This window comes from Microcebus murinus, chromosome 16 (assembly GCF_040939455.1).
Source record: "Microcebus murinus isolate Inina chromosome 16, M.murinus_Inina_mat1.0, whole genome shotgun sequence".
In the NCBI taxonomy this organism is placed as follows: Eukaryota; Metazoa; Chordata; class Mammalia; order Primates; family Cheirogaleidae; genus Microcebus; species Microcebus murinus.
Genome location: NC_134119.1, coordinates 40,552,145 through 40,570,129, shown reverse-complemented (window position 1 = coordinate 40,570,129; position 17,985 = coordinate 40,552,145). Strand labels below are relative to the sequence as shown.

The window sequence follows — 17,985 nt, the reverse complement described above, 5'->3', positions numbered from 1 at the left end:
CGCTTGAGCCCAGGAGTTTGAGATTGCTGTGAGCTATGATGACGCCACTGCACTCTAGCTCAGGAAATGGATAGACATCCTGTCTCAAGAACAGAAATAACAAAAGACAGAAAAGGCATTAAATTTGTGGGTGGAACACATGAACAGACATGAGTTCCAAATGATGGCAATTGGGTTTGGTACTATCCATGGTTTCTAGCATCCACTGGGGTCTTGGAACCTATCCCCTGTGGACAAGGGAGAACTGATTAGCTATAAAGTGATGTATAAATTTCACACTTAAGGAAGCCAATCTGTGATAGAAAACTTTTAGGAAGTTAGTAAACACACATTAGACCTCCTAGAATAATTATTAATGCCTACAGAAAACAGAGTACAAGAACAGAGGCGAATGTGCTGCTCTTGATGTCTGAAAGCACTAAAGGGAGACATCAAAAGTAACCTCATTCTTGTAGGGATATTAATCTTTCAGAAGATACGAAAACCTAAAACACCAACTGCACCAAGCTGCTATTTTAATGTAGCTTAATAATTCAGGAAAAGAGCTAGCTAATCACATAAGAATCTGTGCAAGCTATACCTCTATACACTTTCTTGGACTGGAAATTTCCAAGACAGTAAAACGGCCAGGCTTCTCTTCCTGCCAAATAAAAGAGGCCCAAAGAATCCCAAGCAAAATCTGAAAGCTAAAATGCAAACTGATCTCACTTTATTTAATAGATGCAATCTTAAAAGTTATCTTCAAACTAAATAGGATCCAATTTTAAATCCACTAAAAGAACAAAATATTTACAGAAAACTAATCAAGAATGCAAATTAAAACTTCCTGAGTAAGCTACTTTGCAGGCCTACCTTTTTGTAATTTGGACTTTCTTAAAGTAGGAAAACTTACAAGTAAATGGCACTCAGTTTCCAGAAAGTATATAAAACTCTGTAAGCCCTACTGCTGGGCACTCCCATATAATGAAGGGTCAGAGACTCACAACCTAAATATGCACACAGAAATAGCCTCTCAAGCAATCCTGAGGAAAAAAAGAGAATTCTGCCACAAAAGCAGACAAGTCCTATCTGCAAGGCATGTCAGAATCTTTCTGCAATGGCCATAAAGTCTTAAGATCTGGATCCCTAACAATGTCAAAAACATAAGTTAGGTTTAGATAGGTAGGTATATGTGTGTAAGACTTTAAATTCTGCCAGAACCACATAACTCTTATAAAGAGGTTTTTATGATTTTTTTTCTTTTATTTTTCTGGCTTAAGACTGACTAGAAAAGATGGGTTTAATCCTTATTATATAAATACATTAATATGTATATGTCCTAGATATTTTGGGATAGTCCTTTATTCTTTTCAACAGTGTTTAATTGGTATAATAAAATGTGACTTAATTTATGCCATGGTAATAACTTTTCAAATGTGTATAAATTCATAAACCAGAAAAAATTCTTTGCAAAGACCATGTGTCTTAGTGTTTCCGTTCAGAAAGTAATGATCACCATACTCTAAGCAGTAATCATCTAAGCTCAGGGTTAAAAACATTTTAGCTTCTCTGTTATTAAATTATTCGTTAAAATGTGCATCCTAGATGTTTTCTTCAGGAGCAAACATATTGAGGAAAGTAACTGCCTCCAAGCTGAGGTCTGGCTTACAACTTGGAATCTGTGATTCCAATGACTGGAGAGGAGAGAATAGTGACAATACCATGATTTGTATATAACACAGATAAGTTCCATGGGAAGGTATAGTTACATGTGTCTACAAACATATTCTTTGTTACTTGAAACTTTGTAATTAATTCTAATTTTCATAAGCTCTTTTCCCCTAATGGAGGGTCTGATTGTTAATAGGACAATCATATAGGTATTACTGCTTTTGACTTGATGGTATTTCTTTTAAAAGGAACAGAGAGAAGCTGGGCATGGTGGCTCACTCCTATAATCTCAGTTAATTGGGAGGCTGAGGCAGGAGGATCACTTGAGGCCAAAAGTTTGAGACTAGCCTAGGCAACATAGTGAGAATCAATCTCTTCCAAAAAAAAAAAAAAAAAGAACAGGGAGAGTATATCTGTTATTAATTCATTGCCTGTAAGCTGCAAATGTACCCTTCTATAAATACTCTGCAATAAGCACTACTCCTTTGAAGAGTGTATTATGTGAAAGTTTCTCAGTAAAGTGCTGGAAAGAAGAGGCTGTCCTGAGTGTCCTGCCACATCCTAGAACGTGGTCTCTCTGTGACCTTGCTGCCTCAGCACAGCCTAGCCTTTCGAAAGTTCTTTTGACATGAACACCAAAGCCTCCACGTGTCTCATGCTCTGAAGGCCTCCTGCCCCAGCCAGTGCCCAGACCCTACTACATGTTCATATCTTGCCTGCACTCCAGACAGCAGGCAGGCTAGTCTCTTGCCCAGAGACTTTGGACCAACAACAATCTAGCCAAACCAGAGAACTCTTCTGCTATTCCATGGGCTGAACCACACCTTCTCCAATGAGGTCCGAATCCCTGGCAGTTTGTCTTTCTTTGGGTATACTCCCTCACTCCTAAGAAAGCATACAGAGTTTCCTCATATCTTACAGTTATTCTTTTATCATTACACTTTATAGTAAATGTCACCTGTTTAGCCTATTGTGTGGTTTGTATTAATATCTCCTGAGTGGACCTAGATTGCTACAGGGAAGAAAGGTGTAAGTTACTACACATGAGCACTAATGTCCACCAATGGAAAATATCTCCAAAATGCCAAAACCCAAGCAAATTATTTAAATTTGAAAAATGCCATGATACTTTCAAATCCAGAATAGTCTGGTATGTATATTTTCAGCCCACATACAGAATTAAAATATCCTCATTTTCTCCCAATGAAAATTAATGGTGAATAAATGAATTCTGGTGTATCTATACAATGGAAACCACTCAGCAATAAAAAGGAACAAATTCCAGATATATGCAACAACAGGGATGAATCAAAACAGTATGCTAAATTAAAGAAGCCAGACACAAAAGGATATACTGTATGATTCCATTCATATGACATCGTAGAAAAGATAAAACTACAGAGACAAAAAACAGGGCATAAAGGAATTTCAGGGGTGAAAGAAATGTTCTATAGCTTGACTGTAGTGGTATTTATGCAAATGTATCTGTCAAAACTCATCTAACTGTACACTAAATTAATGGGTGCAAAAATACCATCAGATAGAATGAACAATATTTGGCAGCACAACAAAGTGACTATAATCAACAGTAAGTTAGGGTATACTTCAAATTAACTAAAAGAATGGAATTGGAATGTTCCTAAACATAAAGAAATACTAAATGCCTCCTGAGGTGATGGATACCGGAATTACACTGATTTGAATAATTTACATTGTATGTTTGTATTAAAATATCACATGTTCCCTTATAAGATATTCAACTATTATTTGGCCATAATAATTAAAACTTTTTAAAAAACTGTATACTAAAAGGAACAAATTTCATGGTATATAAATTAAACCCCAATAAACCTGACTTTACAAAACAAAACAATTACATATCAAAAATTGTGGAAGGTAATAACTAAAGTAATATCTATAGGGAATTTTATAGCCTTAAATGGATATATTAAAAAAAGATAATTGAAAATTAATATGCTGAATTGTCCAAATAAATGAAGGCAAAAAACCAGAATAAACCATAGAAAGTAGAAAGAAGAAAATGATAAAAAGTCAGAACATAACTTAAGGAATTCAAAAGTTAATGCACAATAGCAAGGATCAGCAAAACCAAAAGCTGGTTTTGGCTAAAAAAAAAAATTTTAAAACCAGATGAGGTTACTCGAGAGAGAGAAAGAGAGAGAGAGGGAGGGAGGAAGGGGGGAGAGAGAGACAGAGACGAGAGAGAGAGAGAGAGAGAGAGAGAGAGAGAGAGAGAGAGAGAGAGAGAGAGAGAGAGAGAGAGAGAGAGAGAGAAAGAAACAAAGAAACAAATAACAGGAATGAAAAGCAAGCTATAACTACAGATACTGCAAATTTTAAAATCTAAAACTTGATGCCAAAAATTCAAAAATAAAGAATTTGGATACAATAAAGATTTCTTGGGGTGGTGGTGGTGGGGACGACCCAGATTAATCTGTAATGAAACCAAACCAAACCAAGGACTATGAAATCTGGACCACAAGGACAAAGTAGAATGAGGTAGACTGTTAAAAACAGGTACTCAAACGACAGAGCCTCAGAAGATGAAACAATCTTTGAAAATAGAGACGACCATGATTACTGAACAAAGGTGTTTTCCCTCTGAGCCAGAAAAAAAGAAAAAAAAAAGTTAATGCCCAACTTCCAGTTCCAGCAACATGGCAGATTACTGAGATAACTTCTGAAACTTCCCTTCTGGGAGAAAAAGGGGATGCCCACATTGTGTGTATGCCACCTCCACCCCTTCTTAGGGTGTATCATTACTCTCAGTAAATCAGGTTAGAGTGAACACCAAGGGTATCCTACAGAGAGAAAGGACAGGTAGGACAGAGGGCAAGCAGAAGCTCTGCTGCATTGCCCTGGTGAGAGGGCAGGAGCCAAGGACCTACTATGCGGTGGTTATAGGAATAATAACAATAGCAACAATAAAAGCCAGACTGTTTTTTTTAAACATTTACTGACTGTTCATTTTTAGTAGCCTTAAGCATTATACTAAATGCTTCACATGTATTAATTTCATTTGATCTGCACTAAATCTTACAGCTATAATTACTAACCCAGTTCTATAGATAGGGAACTTGAGGTCTGAAGAATTACATAATCATCTAGGGTTACACAGCCAGCAAGTGGCAGAGATCAAAACTGAATCTATTGGACTCTCGAGTTTATACTTTTAATGAAATATCACCCAACATCTACCGCTGGTTAGGTGCAGCCATGCTCATATCTCAGTTAAATAGAGAGCGAGACCCTGAAGCATGGACACCAATAAAGCCCACATGCTGGGCAGTGTTAGAACACAAAGAACCCACAATTTATCTGCTTGCGATGGTAACAATGAGCTAGCACAAGGCTGGCAAGTTCTACTCAAGCCAATTTATCATAATATCAAGTGGTCAGGGACAAGAGATGGTGACTTAATAGAAAATCTATACAATCCCAACTAATCTTTTGCAAAGTCTTTGTGAGAAATAAAATACCACACGTAGAAGTTCCCTGGGGACAAATTTAGTCTGAAATAAAAAAATATAATATCTTTAAGACAGAGCTTAGAGCAATGATATGGACTACTTCCAACTCAGAATTCTCCCTTGTTCTCAGAAACGACCAGAGGTGGTCAAAAAAATGTTGCACGATGCCTCTTACTAGAGATCATCCTAGGACCTGGGACGCATGCCCTTTGAGACTCCTTTCAATCATGAAAGTCTATATCACTCTTTGACTGATACATAGCTTACTGAGAGAGACAACAGCTTCTAGAAATTCAAAACATGCCAATTTGTCACCTCTGATTCCAGTGAAGCCACATGGAAGGGATTTCAAAACAGTCACACCTAGGGCCTAAGGTAGCAAGATACATATTTGCTGCACTTCTCAGGATCCAATTCTGAGCCATTCTGGAACGAGCTCTTTGGCTTACCATGTAGCTGAGATAAAAAATCATCCTATTTTAACATCAGAGAATAATTGGCCATAAGAGTAAACTTTAAAGAGGGCTGCCAAGCAGCCATGGATCAAGCAGTCTCAGAACCAAACAAAGGAAATGGAAAACAGTGTCAAGCTCACACAGGCAAACACCATTTTAAGTAACCTCCTGGGGTCACAAACCACAAGTATTCAAGCCTTGCTCTTAGTGCCATTTCAATAACTGAGTTGAACACCAAGCTCAAATCAGCTAGCATGATTCACTGGCAGAACCAGGCTACTGTGGTTCTGAGACAAAGACGACATTCATTAGCCATGTGGTTTCTCAGAAAGCATATCTACACAGCAGGCTTTCCTGGCAATTCTGGAAACATATGTCTTTTTCTGACTGCTGTTCTTGGCTAGTTTTCTAAAAGGAAAGAGTACAAGATCTCATTATATTCCAAAGTACAAATGAATTCAGTCTCAACATACTTTAAACCCAGCTTTACAGGAAAAATAAGAAGTTGAAACAAAAATAGTGTACCCTGTCAAGAACAATTTAGGATAGTCTTCTCAACCAAAAACTGCTCGGCATGATTACCCAGGAAAGATCCATTAACATGCAACTGGTGTTTATCCTGGCCAGCTCCTGGGTATTCACATGGTACTGTCGGGTCAGAGACCTAAATACTAATCATAGTCTCCATTCATCTTTCTCCTAGCACAGGAGTATGAAAAGAAACTGGTCAGAAAAAGGTTAAAACGCAAACAAGCATGGAGATTGTCCGGAAAGGTGGTAAGAAGAGTCTGAGGGCATAGAGTCTAATGGTTAAAATGGCTTAATTCACATACTCAACAGGCAAAAAAACCAACAACAAAAGCAAACACGAATCTCCAACCCCTAAACCTCTTGTTGACAGGAAAAGAGCCTGGCTTAATAAGCTAGAATTATCTAAAAGCAACTCAACTCTAACCAAAAAAAGCCCTAACTACTAAATGCCAAATAAAAGAGAATGATTCAATCAATCAAAATAATATAGTATGTTATGTAATATCAAAAATGATGCTTTTTATAAATGTTTTAAATGATATGAGAAAATGTTTAAGATATGTTAAGTGGAAAAAAACAAGCTATTATACCTACAGAATGATCTCAGCTGCAGAAAATAATATATAAGTATAAAAAACTAGAAGGAAATATGTTAAAATATAAATTATGATTATTGCTGGGGGTAGTGGTAGAAGAAATGTAGGAGACAGTGTCTTCTTCTCTCTCTCTCTCTCTCTCTCTCTCTCTCTTTTTTGAGATAGGGTCTTGCTGTGTAACCCAGGCTGGGATGTAGTGGCACAATCACAGCTCACTGTAGCCTTAAACTCCTGGGCTCAAGCAATCTTCCTGAGTAGCTGAGATTACAGGCCTGAGCCACCACACTCAGCTGACATTTTCTTCTTTAAGATTTTCTTCTACCTCTAAACTTTCTATAATGGGCATGCATTCTTTTTACAAATGGGGGGGGGGGAATAACACTGTAATATTCTAGAAAAGCAAACCAACACTAAAAAAGAAGAAAAAAACCCCATTTATTAAGAGTTTACTGCAGGCCAGGAACTGTCCCAAATGCTTTACATGCATTACAGGTTGAGTAACCTTTATCCGAAATGCTTGGGACCAGAAGTGTTCTGGATTTTGGATTTTCAGATACTCAACCTGTATCTCATTTGATACTCATAATAGCCCTATGAGATAGGTATGACTTTATCCATGTTTGACAGATAGGAAAGACAGGTAACATAACAAGTGGAGAAGATGGGCTATGCACCCTAACGGAATGAAAAACCAGTGTTAAACCCAGTGGTTTTAACCACCTGTGTATACTGCCTCTCAACCACAATGGCAGAATCTGTCTCCCTGCCTGCAAGCCTGACCTAAAAACAAGCCTCAATGATATAATCTACTTTTAAAGGACATATAATAATTTAGAAGGATGTGATCAAGGCACTAAGATATTCAGGTAAATTTTCAAACTAGAGGAACTTAACAGCTCCTCTAAAGAAGCTATAAAGGAAATCTACATGCTAGAGCAACACATCACTGTAACTGAAAATAAACCAGCACAAATTCAACCCACAGCTAAATTTCACAATACAAGAGAAAGCTAGGAATAACTGCCAAAGAGAAACCCATGATATCCATTTATCAAACTGCCAAGAAAAAAGACAAATATTTAAGGATATAATTATGAGGACATGGATAGAAAGGATCTGAATTTGCCCCCCAAAAAAGTCCCGCAGCAATAAGAGGCATGGACCACTAGAGACTGAAGAAGAGAAAGAAACTTAAGAGAAAAATAAAAAATATTGTTATTGCTATAAGTTGTCTGCAATCAGCTTAGGAAGACCCCCTTACTTTTTTTTTTTTTTTTCAGTTCAGCATTAAAGACCTTTTGCTTAGAAATAATCAATTTTGCTTGGCAAAAAGGCACCAAGACACACAAGTACTTTGGATCAAATTCTGCAGAATCAGCCTATTTGAGATGCATTAAAGTTAATGCCAAAACCAATATGGTGTTCTGTTCACAGTTCCTTGCTAGAGGTTTTAAAAGCAGAAAAATATTGAAACTCCAAGTCTGACGTAGAAACTTTTTACCTGCAAATACAAACCACCTTTAGATACTAACTAGAGGCTATCAAGATTCGATAACTCCAAATTAACCATGTATTTTTTTAAATCTTTGGTTGTTAGGAAAAGTGGCTGTTTAGAAAAATATAAAGCTGAGTTGGTACCTTACCTTTATACCAAGACAAATTCCAGAAAGATTAGATGTTGAAAAAGAAAAGGAATCTAAAACAAAGTATGGATTAATATTTTTGTAGGACCTATAATGTCCTACAAATATATTAATGTCCTAGAAATATACAATGTCCTAGAATGTGAAAAACTTTTCTAAACATGACATAAAATTCCAGAAACCACAAAGGAAAAGCTAATAAATCAAAATATATAAAAATTAAAAATGTCTAAACTGTTAGACACCATATACAAAGCTTTAAAAAAAGTAGAAAAATATCTTTACATATATTACAAGGTTCATAACCTTACCTGATATATGAGAACTCTTTAAAACCAACAAGGAAAATAAGTGTATTGAAAATTAGATATATAACACAAACTAGCAATTTACACACCAAAAACAACAGGAAAACCTAACAATGAGTATTCACAATTTCAAATTTATGAACAGTTTGACCCCATAATTCTACTTGCAGGAATTAATTCTAAGGACATGCCATGCAGAGATATTCATTAAAACAATGTTTATTGACATTAAAAAGCTGAAGTCCACCAAATGTCCATGAATTGGGGATTAGTTAAATCAGAGGTCACAAACACAAATGTTATCAGAGGTTGGCACAGGCGGTAGAAATAAGCTCCACAGGCCAGTTGCAAAACAATAAACAAACAATGAACAGGAAGTGGTGGGATCTATGGTGACTGGAAAGCTATTTACGCATTTCAGTAATTCAAACTGTAAAAACTGTACATGCCACAGGCCAAACTGGCTGTCCCTTCCCCAGTCCCCACACGCTCCCTCCGAGGGTTATATGTGTAATCTATAGCCATGGGACAAGTACTGCTGCCTATTCTCTGTGACAAGCCTAAAAGGGTCCCCTTACTCTGAATGCTCATCTATTCTATCACATTTGAATAGCTACAAAAGAGTTCACTGATGTGGCAACAAAGACTGTCAGGATTGGACAAAACCTTAAAGGTCACCTAGTTTAACAGGAAACTCCAAGAGGCTACAGTCATTCAGACTTGCTTAGGCCCAGGTAAAGAATGTAGAGGGGGAGGGAAAGACATGGAAAGTGATGGAGTAGAAGGCCAGAAGTCAGGGAATGAGGACCAGACTAGGCTTTCCTGTGGGATTTTCATTTTCCATAAGAACAAAACTAAGATGGGAAGGGGGCGGGAGAATAAAAAAGGGTGAAATCTTGTGTATCACACACCATCTATATCACTGTACGTAAGACTCCATATTTAGATCAAATTCCAGGAACTCTCAAGAACTATTCTCATATAAAGGGCTGAATTCATAGTACCACTGTTAAACATTCCTTTAGCAGTAAACTTCTGGGCAGCTGTTACCCTTATTAACTAAGCCGGCACAGGGAAGAGTTGCTACAGATAATGTGACAGATTGTATATGGTATTTTTATTGCAAGATCTTAATTCATCCCAGGAACTGTTTTAAATTATCCTAGAATGGTTGTAGTTTATAATTACAGTCTTAGCAGCACTTCCAAAAGTGGAAAACCTCCACTCAAACCTGGAATGGAACGTTTCTCCCCAACTTGTGAAAATAACTTTATGCTTGGTCCTGCCATATCTGGGAATGGATAGCAAATTTTCTGACTTCACTTCATTTTAAACTCCACTCCCTTAAGATTTCTGAAATTCAAACTAGATACATCCATGTCTGCAGGCTCCAAAATCTTAGAATAGTTTTTGCCATGATTTTCCTAAATACAGAGCAAATGGAAGTGACTGGTAGGGCTATGAAGTGGGTCCAAGTCTGCCCTTCTTCCAGCAGCTGGTCACTTTCTGAGTCAATGCTGTGTGCAATGCGAGCTCAGTTATGCAAATGGGAGCACTGGACTCCCAGATGGCTCCCAGATAGGTCTCTCTGCCTCTCTATAACCACACACACTTACTTGAGTTATTTTACACTAATAACTGTACCAACAGGATTAAAATTGTTTTGAAAAAGAAAAAAAAAATCAATGCAGGAACAATCTAGGTCTTACAGCTTCCAAGCAGGCACAGAAGGGAAGCAATGTGGTCAGAGAAAACATAAAAGGTCTGTCAATGTTTCAATTAGCATGCTTGATATTTAAACCCTAAGAAGAAGAAAGTCCTAATAGGATTAAGCTCATTTTAGGTATTAAATAAATGCCTCAAAGCAAACCATGTTTGATCTAGGAAGTGCAAGCTGCCACAGCAGAGCTCTCAACAAAACTGGGAAATAAGTGTTGGGGCCTCCTCCTACCTCCCTCTGCTTGGGTGGCCTACCTCAATATCTTTAACTCTTTCCTTTTTCTGGTAGTTTGTCCATCTCTCCCACCTCAAGTGTTAAATGAGTAAATAAAATTTACTGCATGCCTACTCTATCAGATACTATGCTAAGCACTATAAAAGCATTTTAAAATACAATCTTCTCAATAATCCTGAGATAAACATGATTAGTATCTTCATTCTAGGTTGAGTGATTTGCCCACCATCTTCTATCCTCACTTTGGTCTCCAAAGCACCTCTTTGCATTTTAGAAGGACAGGGAAAAAACCTTACATATGCTGAGCATCATTTACATGCTTTATACAGGCTCTCTTGCTCAGGCCCATACAATCCCTATGAGAGAGATGTGTTAGCTCCATTTTAAAGACTGGCAAACAGGTTGGGCGAGGTGGCTCATGCCTGTAATCCTAGCATTCTGAGAGGCCGAGGTGGGAGGATCCCTTAAGTCAGGAGTTCAAGACCAGCCTGAGTAAGAACGAGACCCTGTCTCTACTAAAAATAGAAAGAAATTAGCTAGACAACAAAAAATATATAGAAAAAATTAGCCGGGCATGGTGGCCCAGGAGTTCGAGGCTGCTGTGAGCTAGCCTGACACCATGGCACTCTGTTGCCCAGGCAACAGAGCAAGACTCTTGTCTCAAAAAAAAAAAGACTGGTAAACAAAGAGCAAGAGAGTTTGAGGTCTCTTGAAGACTTTAATCTCACCTTTAGCAGATAAAGAAACAGAGTTCCAGAAAGGTTAGGCGGCTTGCTTAAGGACACAAAGCTATAAATAGTTACTGTAGAGCTGAGACCTGATTCCCGATCCACTGTTCTCTACAAGCTGTCATTCTGAAAGGAACCCACATATTAATAATAGAGTAGGAACACCAGGCACTTTACTAATGTTTTATGTACTATATCCAAGTGCAATCAAAGGGATTCCCAACATTGCAATTCCAGTCAATGTTTTTCTAATAATGTTTAATCAAAAGAGGGAAAAAAATCTAAATTCCACATCTATCAAATTTATAGTCCAACTAATGCAGGCGTCCTCAAACTACGCCTAGCACATTTATCCAGCCCTCCGGGTGTTTTTGCCGCCACTGCCTGTCCTGCTTAGCAGCCGACTTGTCCCGGGCCCACAGTGCGCACTCTCCAATGGTCTGAGGGAAAGTGAACTGGCCTCCTGTTTAAAAAGTTTGAGGACCCCTGAACAAATGTGTTCCTATACACACAGATGAATGGATATTACAAAAAGAAAGTTTTGCAAAGAATGTATAATGAATTCAAACAACATAATCAAATAACGCATTTCTGAGCACCTGTGTTCTGTGGCTGTTTGCCAAGTGCTGGGAACTTTGGAGAAATAAAATATGCAGCACTGGAATTAGATGAATGCTCACCACTGGCACGTATATAACAGTTCTCACCTTATTCTGAGAAAAATAATGGTCTTGGCATAGAAAATGTGGATTTAAAGCCTGACTCTACCATATGCTGTGGTGGGACAGGTCACCTAGTGCCTCTAAGTCTTTCTGTCAAATGAGTGGGAATAAGATCCACTGTGCAAGGATAATGTGAGAAGCAAATGGGACAAAACATTCACAGGGACTGAACACAACAAGCACTCGATAACTACTTTCATCAATTCCTTCTCAAAGTCTATAATCTAGCTTTAAGAGAGCAGGTGTCCTTGCCAATAAAATTTAAAATAAGACAAGATAATGAGCAATCAGTTTGAATATTACTAAAAATATTCACTATCAGTGGAGTAAGAAAAGCAAATTAACAGAAAAGCTATTACTGATAAGACAATAGACCGCAGGGTATAAGAGAAGAAAAACTAAGAACCGAGTGCCTGAATGAGACTGACAGGCACACTGTGACAGAGACATCACCAGAAAATATGTCAAATGTATGCTGTCGCCATTAAGATGCCTCTACAATAAACACTTTTGTTTTCACCAAGGTTACAGTTGGTCGAAACCAAAAATGTTCTTAAAATAACAATGTCTTTTTGGTCAGCATGACATTTTCTAACAGCACAATTACTGTGAAACCTATGGTCACAAAGTAAATAAGAAACAACAGCAAAAGAAGGTAAAAATTAAATTGTTCCCACAAGAGAAATTATTTACAAAACAATTAATGAAATGCAAAACTTGTCAATTTGCATGGAGCTCTGAATAGCATGAAAAAACCATTTTGAGTCAATAACAAATACTCCTCCAATGTCACAAAATTCCTGGCAAGACCAATAAACCTGAAAACATTTTTCCTGGTTATTGTAGTTCCTATTACATATTATTTTAAAGATTTTTTTTTTTTTTTAACATTTACCTCAATAATGACTACATAAGAAAGACTATTCTTTTTCCTGGTTTATAGGATTAAGTACCCAGTATATGCTCACAGTGGTTTCTGTTTGTATTTGGTTTTGTTTTCATGTGAGAAAATGCCTAAGAGTTCATAGGGACAGGAAGCAACCTGAGAATTTGGATTCGACACTTAATTCTGGCACTAAGTAGGAAAGATGGCTCTGTCTCTGGACTCCAGTTTTCAAACTATAAAAGGGAATTAGAAACCCCACCGGGCTCCCTCACAGGAACATGGTAAGCATCACCAAATGAAAGGACAAAATATGAACGCATCTGTAACTATCTGAAATGCAACATGAACCTAAAGTGACAATAATTTTACTACCATCAGCAATCAGGCATACCAGAAGTTTGGACTTAACTATTCCCTTGGCTTTCCCCTGCTTTCTGGATTATTTGTCATCATTCCAAGAGCTGATGATTTTTTTTAAAGGTAAAATAAAGTGTGAAATAATAACATAATAAGTAGTAACATTTAATATACAATGAACCAAAAACAAACATAAAGCAGCTTTATAATTCTCTAATAGAATTCTACCATAAAAAAATTCTACCATAATTCTGAAAGTAAACTTGGTCCAAATATCCAAGCTACATTTCATTTGATCCTTTGTCTGACCCTGTGGGACAAGTATGACAGGTGGTATTACGCCTGAGTTTTACAGACTAAAATCCTGAAACTCAGAGTAGAGCAACTCATCCAAGGTCCCAGCTAAAGCCAGGGCCCTTCACCCTTCTTCTGAGTTAATTTAACGTTCATTCTACTTGTCCTGCGTTATGAGGTGCCCCTATTTTCAAGGAAATTCACTTCACACAATGTCAAACTTGTAGGCTGGTAATTGTATCATTCCTTTTACACAGCTCCACCATAAGGAAATTCCAGAGAAGAGACTGGGCACACAAGAAGTGAAAGGGCGGCATCTACTGGCAGAAGTGTGTTGCTGCAATCAAAGTAATCTGAGAGCTTGTTCAAGACTGAAAATACCAGTAATGTCAACAGTTCACAAAAGTGAGTGGAAAGAAAAACCATAGTGACAGAGGTCCAAGGGCAAGCAAGCAAGCAAGCATTGAGAAGTTCTAAAAATGATACCTATGATCACTTTGGTGATCAATTTCAACCACAAATAGTTTTAATTCCTTTGTTTTACAGCACTTTTCAAATCAGTCCCTTTGGGAGCAAGTTTTCTTTGGGGAATGTAGCTGTAGTTTTATAATGGAAGTCAATGGCAAATCACTGGGGAAAAGTTTAGGTAACTGAAATTCACATGCTATGAACAATGTTTCAAGAAAGGAAGGGAAAGTGGAGGAGGAAAGGAGGAAGCTGACGTTTGTGAAGTACCTACTGGTTAAGTATCCCTGATCCAAAATGCTTGGGAACAGAAGTGTCTCACACTTTGGATTTTGGAATATTTGCATTATAATTAACTGTTGACATCCCTAATCCAAAAATCTAAAATCTGAAATGTTCCAATGAGTACTTGCTTTTGAGTGCCATGTCCATGCTCAAAAGTTTGGATTTTGGAGCATTTCGGATTTCAGATTTTCGGGTTCAGGATGCTCAACCTGTATTGTTGCAGGTACTTTATATGCATTTATCCCATTTAAAGCCCACACAGACACAAAATATATCCTAAGGTTCTAGTATTACCTGCATTTTACAGTTGAGGAAAATGAAGCTCAGAAAGAAGAAACTGGCCCAAAGCTACTCAGCAAATGGCAAAGTCAGGATTTGAACCCTGAATGCCTGACTCAAGTGATCTTAACTACCAAATACACACTGAAATATCGCTTTGGTACACATAATGTCCATACAAAGAGACACAACTGCAACTTCATAAAACCTTCTAAACAAATGTGAAATCTAACATTTTTCAGTCAAAAAACTTGGATGTAAATAACAACCTGAGTTGTGTATTTTTCTCAGTAGCAATACAATAAATTACCATGAAACTTCCTCTTTGCATTATTTCCTCAATACTACTTAATCCCTACATTGTCAGTTCAAAATCTCAGTAATATCAGCATCGAACTCCAACAGAGACATGAAGAAAGGAAAAGAGACATGCTTTCCATTCAAGAAATATTATGCTTGGTGTAGATGTGTCATCAAAGACAAAAGACGTTTAATTGTGTTGTATTTCACTTGAGTAGTGGGGCATCAGGATTTCTATGAAGTAAAAGTGGTCCTGTTTGTTGGGAGAGGGAAATGACATAAGGACAACATCTTAGATAATGAAAAAGCTTCCACATCATGCTTTTCTTTCACAGGCACTGGGCCACATAAGCAGGTATCACTTTTCAGAGTTCTAACAGAGTCTCTTTGGATGGGGGGTGACCAAACTGGCACACAGTCTTCTCCCTTGCCTTCTCAACATTTCATGTCCCAGGAATATGGATTACTGAACTGTCAAGAGTCTACGTGAGAAAAAAATGGGTGGTGAAGCTGAGAAGAAAGATTGAAGAAAGTATCTTTGACAGCTCAAAGGAAGAAGAGTAAAAAATACACATCTAGGTGAATGAGATCATAATTCAAAGTCATGTTTGTGGATCTAGTAATACAAAAATAATTTACCTTCACCTCAGCTAAAAACTAAAAACTTTGCTTTCTAGAACAACTAATTTACATTTTAAAATATTTTTCAGACTTTGGAAGCTTCTTCATGAAGAATAAACAACACTGAGCTTACAGTCATTTCTCTTTCTCTTCTCTGACTTCAAATTATAGCAAAATTTAAAAAAATAACTGAACCAAATCTGGCCTTGGTTGTAATGAGATTCAAACTCAAGAATTTTCAGAGTGTGGTTATAGCAATTAGGAATTCTAAGCCTCCAGGTTGTTAATTCCAACCTGGCTATGTTTTGACACCTGGGGCAGGCTAACAATGTTTGCCAGGAGACTGCTCACTCACTCTCCTGAATTAGAGTCTTAGGGGCTAGTTCATAGAAACACACCAGTCAGTGGCAAAGAGAAACTTCTGAATCAATCTACTCCCTGCAAAGGTAACAGTTATAAAAAGTATCATTCACTATGAATAGGTTTACCAAGCAATTAACTTTAAAACCACTGCAAACAACCTAAATGTGTATCAACCAAAGACTGGCTGAATAAGCAACAGTACCTGCTCAAAATAGAATACTGAGCATCAGGAAGAAACGAATGAGGACTTTCTATGCTGCTATGGAGTGATTTCTAGGATATACAGTTAAGTGAAAACAGGAATAGAGGAAAGTATGCATAGTGCACTACTGCTACTTCCGAATGGGAGTACAAATATACATGTATTTGTGAGTGTGTGTGTGTATATATACACAGACACACCCCCAAAACATACAACAAAAAAGGAGAGAAAAAACAGAGGGGATTGGGATAAAAGCTAAATCTGAATAACTTTGTTTTGTGGATTTACCTTTGGAACCATACAGTTTACATTAAGCAAAACAATAAAAAAGCAGTATCTAAAAACAGAAAACAAAATGAAACAAAAAATCTATTTGCATATTTTTGTTTGTGGCATAAACACATAGAAATTATCCCAAGTACCTTTTTTTTTTTTTTTCCTGAGACAGGTTTTGCTCTGTCACCTGGGCTAGAGTGCAGTGACATGATCATAGCTCACTGCAACCTCAAACTCCTGGGCTTGAGCGATCCTCCTGCCTCGGGCTCCCAAGAAGGTGGGACTACAGGTGCAAACCACCACACCAGGTCTCCTCTTGCTCAGGCTGATATCAAACTCCTGGCCTCAAACAATCTTCCTGCCTCAGCCTCCCAAAGTGCTAGGGCTATAGGCATGAGCCACTGCACCTGGCTTCCAAGTAGCTTTAACATACAATAACTTGACTGCACATCTCTACTGGGAAATGCCCTAAGGATAAAGAGAACTGCAACACAAATCTTAAATTGTTTTCAGTCATAATTGTTGGTGGAAGTACAGGCATTGTGATTCTGAAGCTGACATTTATAGTGGAATGTAGAGCAAATGAGTAATTATATTGGTATTGCTGGGAAGTTAAGATATTTGACATGGGGGGGGGGGAAGATTACAGGTGTAGGATCAAAGTGGTTAAGTAAAAAACTGGCAATGTTGCTAGGTAGCCAGGGGCCTAGGTACCGAGATGGGGTTTGAGATTCTCCCTGGACTTGCCGTCATGGGCACGTGCTTGATCATCCCCGGAGTGGCCACTGCGTACATCCACAAGTTCACTAACGATGGCAAGGAAAAAAGAGTTGCCCATTTTGTATATTATTGGAATTTGATGGAAAGAGATAGGCGCATCTCTGGAGTTAATCGTTACTACGAGTCAAAGGGTTTGGAGAACATTGATTAAAGCAGCATTTTCCTGATTGATAAAAAAATAACTCAGTAATGGTCATCTACTCCTGCTAGAAGGTTATACAGTGTATTATGTAGCATGCAGTATGTTATATAATGCTTAATAAAAATAAAATGACAGAAAAAAAAAACTGGCAGTGTTCAATCTATACTAGAAATAGCATAAGAACTCATTAGTTTGTAATAAACGTATTTCCTAGTTTTATCCATTCAAAGGCCTAGAAAAAAATGACCTAACTGCAATGAGCACACATTATACCCAGACTGTGATCTCTAAATATCATTTCTCACTAAAAGGAACCAGAGTTCCTTCAAAAAATGGCTGTTTCCAGATTTGGAGTAAGAAATAGACAAGATGAGCCTGGAACATTTCATCGTACTAGAAAGCAAGGAAGCCCTCAAAAACTACTGGGAAGTAAATTGTACCTCAATAAACCAGATTTTTAAAAAACTACTGGGTTTTATCAAGATGGAACAATTTGAACATAAGGAAAATTTAAAAGACTGAAACACATCTAAAATCCATGAATTCATAATAATTAAAAAAAATCACTAGTTATCTTTCGAGAATGCTAGAGATCAACTCATTTTGACAATGATAAAAAGAAAAAAATCAAGTACATATTCTGTCTTCTCTATATAA

At 37.4% G+C, this 17,985-nt stretch overlaps 2 protein-coding genes across 2 annotated transcripts in view; one reads left to right on the top strand and one right to left on the bottom strand.

The window, feature by feature from the left end:
• The window catches only part of STK4 (serine/threonine kinase 4), a 90,274-nt gene that overhangs the window by 15,764 nt on the left and 56,525 nt on the right, over positions 1–17,985 (bottom strand). The window lies entirely within an intron of this gene.
• LOC105879883 (NADH dehydrogenase [ubiquinone] 1 alpha subcomplex subunit 1) lies at positions 17,125–17,467 on the top strand. The gene has a single exon (XM_012780488.3). The coding sequence runs from the start codon at positions 17,125–17,127 to the stop codon at positions 17,335–17,337; it is 213 nt and encodes a 70-aa protein (XP_012635942.2). The 3' UTR covers positions 17,338–17,467.

What these genes read in the sequence shown, in the direction of transcription:
- LOC105879883 (XM_012780488.3), top strand. Translation starts at nt 17,125, where the DNA reads ATGGGGTTTGAGATTCTCCCTGGACTTGCCGTCATGGGCACGTGCTTG.